The 8,138-nt window shown below is 42.5% G+C and overlaps 1 protein-coding gene across 1 annotated transcript; it reads right to left on the bottom strand.

Moving 5' to 3' along the window:
- Positions 1-492: 492 nt before the first annotated feature.
- On the bottom strand, positions 493-6,075 carry LOC308297892 (E3 ubiquitin-protein ligase TRIM47-like; the record flags this gene model as incomplete). Its single annotated transcript, XM_080741456.1, has 7 exons — positions 5,817-6,075; positions 4,768-5,142; positions 4,078-4,173; positions 3,365-3,598; positions 2,399-2,558; positions 1,155-1,205; positions 493-1,004 (listed from the first exon to the last, which is right to left on the bottom strand). Exons 1-7 carry the CDS (start codon positions 6,054-6,056, stop codon positions 493-495), a joined length of 1,668 nt encoding a protein of 555 aa, XP_080597582.1. The 5' UTR covers positions 6,057-6,075.
- Between the last annotated feature and the right edge of the window lie 2,063 nt (positions 6,076-8,138).

Genomic DNA, 8,138 nt, shown 5'->3' with positions numbered 1-8,138 from the left:
TTAAACTATAGAACCTTTCTCTTAGAAAAGTAATAGCCCACGATTCCCGAGTAAGCCGGTCGATTTGACATATGGCGCGAGTGTGTGGTGGCAAAACTGTGGGACTAGTGGCGTGCCGAAGTTTAGGAAGTTCAGGCTACATACACACAGACACACACACAGACACACACACACACACACACACACACAGACCCACACAGCCACGTATAGGGAGCCTGTGCTTCACACAGCTCCAAAAACAATCTACACAGACTGACAGAGCTCTGTAGTAATATCAACAAGATAACATGGCATACTGTACTGTATAATGATTGCTTATTAAAGAAATGCAATAAGCAGAACACAATTGATCGATTGATTGATTTATTGATTATAATGGTGACACATCATTCTTACATAATGCTTTATCTAAAAGGGAAACTCTATAATCAAATAATGAAATGAAGCAAACAAAGTTTCAACTGAATATCATCATCAGTATACTTAACATGTCTACCATGTCTTACACAGCTCTGCTGTATTTCCATATTCCCAAGGTATCATCCCTGGATAGAGAGGTTGTGTGAACGTGGTTTGAACTGTGTGGAGGAGGGTCATTGTGTCAGAAACAGCATAGAAGGACAGAGTACCTGCCTTGTGGTCCAGGTACACCCCTACTCTGGAGGAACGAGGCCCTGACACTTTAGTCTCAACATTGTTGTGTATGAAAGAGTAGTTGTTACCAGAACACCGTAAACACCAGGATTTATCATTGTCTCCAAGGCAGCTGCTTCTCCTGATGTCTTTATACGACACTCCTATACGAACCTCTGAACCACTCCACTCTACTTCCCAGTAACCACGGTCAGACAGAGCCTCTGTACACAACACCTGAGTGAAGCTAGTAAATCTCTCTGCATGATCAGGGTAAGGTTGTTGTTGTGCTAAAGTCACCTTCCTCTTCTCCTCTGACAGGGAGAGACTTCTGCTTATTGTGTTCATGTCCAGAGACAGAGGACAGGAATCTGAGAGAAAACACAACAAAAGAAGATTCAAACCTCATACACCTTATTGTGTTTAGAGTTAGTGTCTCAGATCAAACTCATTAGACCTTCAAATAACTACATATCAGATAGTAACTTCAACGTTCAGAACCTGCATCAACATGGACTCACATTGTAAAAAGTCCTTTCTGGTCTGAGGCTCCACTGGATGTAGAACATCAACTGCACACATTGGAGACACAAGAAAACAGTGAACATTTTCTTATTCTGAAGAAGGTATTAAATTGAAGTTCCAAGTGTACTGATTTGTCAAAAACTTAAAGTATAGCTCAATCATTGCTAAAGTGTTAGTTCAGTAACAGCTGTTTCTCTGTCTCTTCAGCTCTTTAGTAAACAGAATAAAAAGAGAAATGCAGGTGTGTTACAAATGTCATCCAATCAGGAGAGAGAACTCCTGAAGATCATTTAATAACAATAAGTGTAATAATAATACAATAACATGAAACACAGGTCATACTAATTTACTGTCCCCCACGCTACAGGGTATACCAGCTCAGTGGCATTGTGGTTAGTGTCCGCCCTGACACTGGGAGGTCGGGTTCGATCACGCTACAGAAACAGGAGATGGCTTGGGAAGGTTTACTTACTTATACTAGTACAGAGTATAGGCTTTTGTAGAATCTCACACACACACACACACACACACACACACACACACACACACACACACAAACACACTCCATTCAACACTTGAAATGTTCTGTACAATAGGGTCTGGTTAGTGCTAGCCTCGCATAGCCAGGCTTACTCATCTGCGAAGAGAAAAGCCTGGTGACAATATCAGGCAGAGACTGTTCAACTTCCGCCGTGAGAATTTCAACGGAAGACTACAACGCATGACATGACGTAACGCAGCACTTCCGCCACTTCTGCTAGAACCAACCGGAAGTCATATTGTGGCCAGGGTGGGTTAGTGCTAAATAAACACATTCAAATCTCATCTCTCTTTTCAGGAATATTTCTTTATTTAAATTGCTAAATTTTAATGTCCAATCTGACAGACAGCCAACCTTCAAGGTTCAAGGTTGTACTTATTGTTGCGTCTTTTGTACAGGTACATAAGAGTAAAATTAGTTTTTGTTTATTTAGCTAGCGATTCCTTTTGCCCGGAATCTTTCTCGTTCTTGACAGTTTGTTCATGTGCCCAGTTCGTTCATGTCGTTCATGTGCCTGAACCTGTGTACTCCTGTCTGTTCTACTTCAAATATCTCAGACTTTGACAGAAAAACTGTTGCCTCCTGGCTTCATCAATCCATGTTCACTATGATGGCTGGTTAGAAAAAACAATAAACACATTCTGAATAAACATCCTGAAGACAACTTGGCCAGAGATATCAAACAGAGGTAAATCTCACCTCTGTTTGATATCTCTGGCCAAGTTGTCTTCAGGATGTTGTCTAGTTGGTCTCTCAGACCAGACAACACATCAATCACATCTGTGAAGGACCTCTGAGGACAGATGACCACACTGGGTGAGACTGGAGATCCACTGGAACTGGAGAGAGACTGGAAACTCTGGAGAGAGACAAGCAGAGAGAAAAAGTAAACCACTTTAGACAGAGATGGAAGAACATTATATACTGTAGCAAGAGATCATTAGATTAGTACATTGATCACAATCGGAGAAGAACTGATCTCCTTGTTGTTCAACCAGTACATACTGTAAATACACACACATACAGTACATACGTATGTACTGTATGTGTATACGTACACACACACACACACACACACACACACACACACACACACACACACACACACACACACACACACACACACACACACACACACACACACACACACACACACACACACACACACACACACACACACACAGAATCATTTGATTGGTTACTATCAAAACCTCCACCGGCTGTCTGTCAGTGTCAGTCAATATGTCAATCAGTCTGTCCGTCACGTCACGTCACGTCACGTCACGTCACGTCACGTCACGTCACGTCACGTCACGTCACGTCACACCTTTGCCCTACTCATATCTCCACCCCTCATTTCTCACATGGCCCTCTTCTAGCGCCACCATGAGGCTGATTCTTGCAAAACACATTTTTGGACACTGCTCCTACATATTTTGCCCTAAAATCACACAAAGCGGTACACAGTATCTCTAAAGTCATGTCATTAACATGGATCTGTCCCATTTCCCATATTCCCTCCTGATTGGCTACCATTGCCTTCTAAAGTTTGTGTATGCGACCTGACGGTCGCTTTTCTCCCGATTAGGGAGTCTTACTGGTACTTTATAAGCCAATGTCTCCTAAATCAGTCAAAACCAAACAGTAAAATGTCATGAGTGGAACCTGAATGAAAGTGATGCTGTCATCAGTGTTGGACAGCTCCTCCAGGTCAGCATGTCTCCTCTCCAGCTGCTCCATGTGCTCCTCCAGCTGCCTCAGGAGAGCCTCAGTCTGAGCCACTGCAGTCTGCTGCTGATCTCTGATCACTTCTTTAAGCTCACTGCGTCTTCTCTCAATGGAGACCATCATCTCACTGAAGATCCTGTCACTGGCCTCCACTGCTGCTTCTGCAGAACTCTGCTTCACACAACCAGAGATAAAGAGAGAGATAAAGAGAGAGAGAGAGAGAGAGAGAGAGAGAGAGAGAGAGAGAGAGAGAGAGAGAGAGAGAGAGAGAGAGACCTTAATTCTGAAATAGTAGGTAGCTATTGTTTTCTGTATTTTGTTGTGTTTGTATTGTTGTGTTACTGTAATTATATGTGGGGACTATGGATGGAAATCTAGCTTCTATAGTAGCTACATCTGGCATGTTTACATGAGATCATGATTAGCTAATTAATTTCACATTGCACAAGTGTGCATTGTACTATAAAAGAAATAAAGAAAATGTATATTATTAATTGGGGGGTCCTTGACATGAAAAGGTTTGAAAACCACTGCTTTAGTGTTTCCGATGACACAAGACATTGTCTCGTCCATGTACTGCAGCATCACCATTCTTTCCTCTATCCACAGTAAACACAAGAACAAGAACCATTATCATAATATCAGCTCACGTTCAGGTCCTCCATGACCTGTCTCAGGTCTTTCAGCTCCTTCTTTGTCTCCTGGATCTGCTGCTGGACTTTCTCCTGAATTGTCACCAATTGTTTCTGCAAGAAACAGGAAGAGAGACAGTTTGGCTTGTGATCAAACAAAGCACATGTTCAAGTGGAGATACGGTTAAATACCAATGGACATGAAATATGATTCAGGCCTTGACATTAAGGGTACTAAAACTTTCGGGCCGATGGAGTTTGTTTTCAAGTTGCCTGACGTACTGGGCAAGTGCACGTTTTGAAACAACACTAGATATCCTATCTGTCTGAACGTCTGAACGTGGAGCGCTCTGTCTTCTGGTCTTTGCAATGTAAAATAAGAGCACTGTTAACCTATAATGTGCTGTGTTCACTGTTGCTACACTTAAAGTGTGAACCCATAGTCATATTCATAGGTATGTATTTATTTGGCATATGACTTTTTGGCACACAGACCCCCCCCCCCCCCCCCTTACTTTTCGGGCAAGTGGGCATGACCTTTGGGCAAGTAGAACATGACCTGTACTTGCACAACGGGCAAGTGCCTCTGAGACCTTAGTGTTAACCCCTGTGATTCAATTAATGTCTCTGGCATGTTTATTTAGTTCTACTTCTATCTTTAAAAGGTGATCTATCTCACGATTTGTCTTCAAGTGATTGTGGTCCTACCCGTTTCTCTGCCTTCTCTGCAGCAGCTGACACCGTGTCATGGCCCTTGTGTTCATCCATGATGCACAGAAGGCAGATACACTGGTGGTCTGTGCGACAGAACACCTCCAGCAGCTTGTCATGACTGGAGCACATCTTCTCCTGCAGTTTGTTGGTGGCTGGGACCAGCTTGTGCTTCTGAAATGCAGGAGCATTGTAGTGGGGCTGGAGGTGAGTGTCACAGTAAGAGGCCAGACACACCAGACAAGACATGAGAGCTTTGCGACATCTGGCTCCAGTGCATAAATCACAGGCCACGTCTTCCGGTCCGGCGTAGAGCTGAGCAGCGGAGGCAGGAGACTGCTGACCTCCTGTAATGCTCAGCTTCATCACAACCTGGAAGTAAAGAGAAGAGGAGGGGAGGTCACTCACTGATGACAAATACAACACAGTACAAGACCATTGTGAAAAATGTACTATGTAAGCATTTAACAGACACTCTCAACCACTACAACCATCTGCTATTATGTATGCCAACAATGAATGACATGCCAAAGATAGGGACGCCAGAGTAAATTACCCTTGTCACCAAAATGACAGCATAAAGTAAACTACTGTAGACTGCAAAGAAACTAAGATACCATCACAAGTGGTTCTCCAATCTTTCATGTCAAGGACCCCCAAATTAAGGTAAATTTGTCCACAGACCCCCATCTGAAAATATTTTGTGCCATACAAGATTTATGTAGTTTCAAAAATATTGCATATCATGTTGCGATGCATTACGAGCTTGTAGTTCGGCTCATCGGCAATACATTTTGTTGGGGACCCCCTTGAACCCCCATCATGGACCCATGAGGGTCCCCAGACCACTTTGAGAACCACATGGTCTAACTATAACATTCTTAGTATTTGTGGATAGCCTATATAATTATAAACAACATACAATGTGAACAAGTAACGAGTATGCCCATAATAAGTCTACCATCTATCAACATATGCAACATGGAGTTTGCTGTTAGCAGAAAATGTAGTTTAATGTGTGGTTGTAACTTGCAAAGTGATCTCACCTCAGCCAGCAAGTTGTTCTTCCTCAGAACAGGTCTGGGACTGAAGCTCTCTCTGCACTGGGGACAGCTGTAGACTCCAGTCTCCTCATTCTGGTCCCAGTAACCCCCAATACAGCTTCCACAGTAACTGTGTCCACAGTGTAGAGTCACTGGTTCCTTTAGAAGCTCCAGACAGACAGGACAGCAGAACTGATCTTGGTCCAAATCACATGCCTTTTGCTGCTGCTGCTGCTGTGCCATTTTACTGACAACCACACTCACTCTGAGAGAAAACACCCAACACTTACTCTGGTTTACTCTGAAGACAGACAAAACATGAGAGCTCTGAGTTTCATTTCCTCTGAAGAAAAGTGGGAGAGGCCATATGGAGAGGCAAAGGGTGGGACTTCCTGGATATTTGCAAGGAATATCTACAAGGAACAGACAACACCCGGAAGTTGGCACGCCGGTGTGGGTCAAATATCTGCTCGCTCTGCCATCCTGGGATGGTGTTTTTTACGCGTGATTCCTAAACCCACCAGGATTGAGTTAAGACCCGCCTCGCGGAAACGCGAGGACTTCCAGGAGTGGCTGAAATCCCTGCCTGACACATGGAGGGTGGATGGAAGTCAGAGGCATGAAGACTTGTACTTGAGAAAAGCCTGCATTTGCACAATGCACAACTATTAATTTCTCACTACAGTGCTCAAAATATACTGTGCTAAAAAAAACGTGAAACTGACTGTGCTTAATAAAGGGAAAACTTTGTAACTTTGCTAAAGAGAAAAACGTACTGAGAAAGCTATTAATTTGTCACTACTGTGCTCAAAATAAAAACTCTTACTGATTATCAGTTAAATTGTTATGGTTTGGATATGGCTTTGGGCCTATTATGCTGCGTGTATTATTGTAATGGATCAGTAGGTAGTAGGTACTTTGCACTTGAGCGAGCAGCACTAACGTTCATGGGCACTTTCATACTTAAGATTATCGAGAGGAGGCGGGTCTTAACTCAATCCTGGTGGGTTTAGGAATCACGCGTTTTTTACTGGTGTTTCAGTCCGAGTGTGGGGAAAGGGTGCGTTCGGAAATGCGCACCGGACTGCGCGGGCGTTTATCGTGGGCTTGCCCAGGCCTTACGGCCTGGGCATAAATATAACGATTGCATTCACCACGGCTTCGTAACTCGCGCGGCGCTCCGCCGGCCGCGCGGCCCTGGCCCGCTCTTCGCGGCCACTCGCGCCTGCGGCGCTCGGGGGCGAAGAGCAGGACCAAGGTCCGCTGGCCTTCGCGCCGCTTGCAATGTCGTGGACAATAAAACGAGCGCACCCTTTCATACACTCTGACTGAATCACCAGTAAAAAACACTATCTCCTGCCATCCTAGCGCGGGGGTCCTGCGACTGTTGATGACGTCACACAATAGGATCGGCTCTCCGTCTGAGCTCCGTGAAGTGAGCTGCATTAGCGTTTCCGGCTTGGGAGTTAGCTACAATAAGCCAGGCTCCAGCCTTCAAAATAAAAGTTCACTAGCCTTCAAAATAAAAGTTCACTAAATAATGTTTTTTAAAAGACACAAATGTATTTAAAAAATATGTGTATGATATATGTCTCTATACTAGTGTACTTCTAATTGTCCTAACACATTTTCCAGGTTCTTTCAGATTGAAATTCGGGATATGTGAGCTATTAAAGGCCACTTAACATGTTAATTCCATTCTTTCTATTGTAATCCATAGAAGAGCTATCAATTGGTTGTTGATACAAGTAGGCTACACCAGTAGGCCTACACCTAATTAGGTCCAGTTACTTAATTATCAATTTTACTTTATCTGTTTATTTAGATTGGGCAGATGTAATGTAGGCTGGGCTATATTAATGTAAGTAATGAAAATACACCTTGTGTGCATCTACAGCAGGGGTCTTCAACAGGGGGTCCAGGGCCCCTAGGGGTCCTCAGAATTACTACAGGGGAAGACACCAAATCTATGTGTGATACGACCATTCTTTTAGAATAAATGAACAATCCTCTCATCCCTTTTCTGAGGAGAACTTTAGCCAAAAATAGCAGATCTACACGCTTGTAGATCAGCTATTTTTGGCAAATAGGTTTGGTTTTTTATTATTATTTTTTGGTTATATTTTTGGTTATATTGGTTTTTTATATTGGTTTTTAATATATATATATATATATATATATATATATTATATTTATATAATATATATATATATATATATATATATATATATATATATATATATATATTATATATATTATTAATATATTATATATATATATATATATATTATATTTATATAATATATATACATAATATATATATAT

This window comes from Nannobrachium achirus, assembly GCF_963921795.1.
Source record: "Nannobrachium achirus genome assembly, chromosome: 14".
In the NCBI taxonomy this organism is placed as follows: Eukaryota; Metazoa; Chordata; class Actinopteri; order Myctophiformes; family Myctophidae; genus Nannobrachium; species Nannobrachium achirus.
This window is presented reverse-complemented; position numbering and strand designations above follow the sequence as displayed.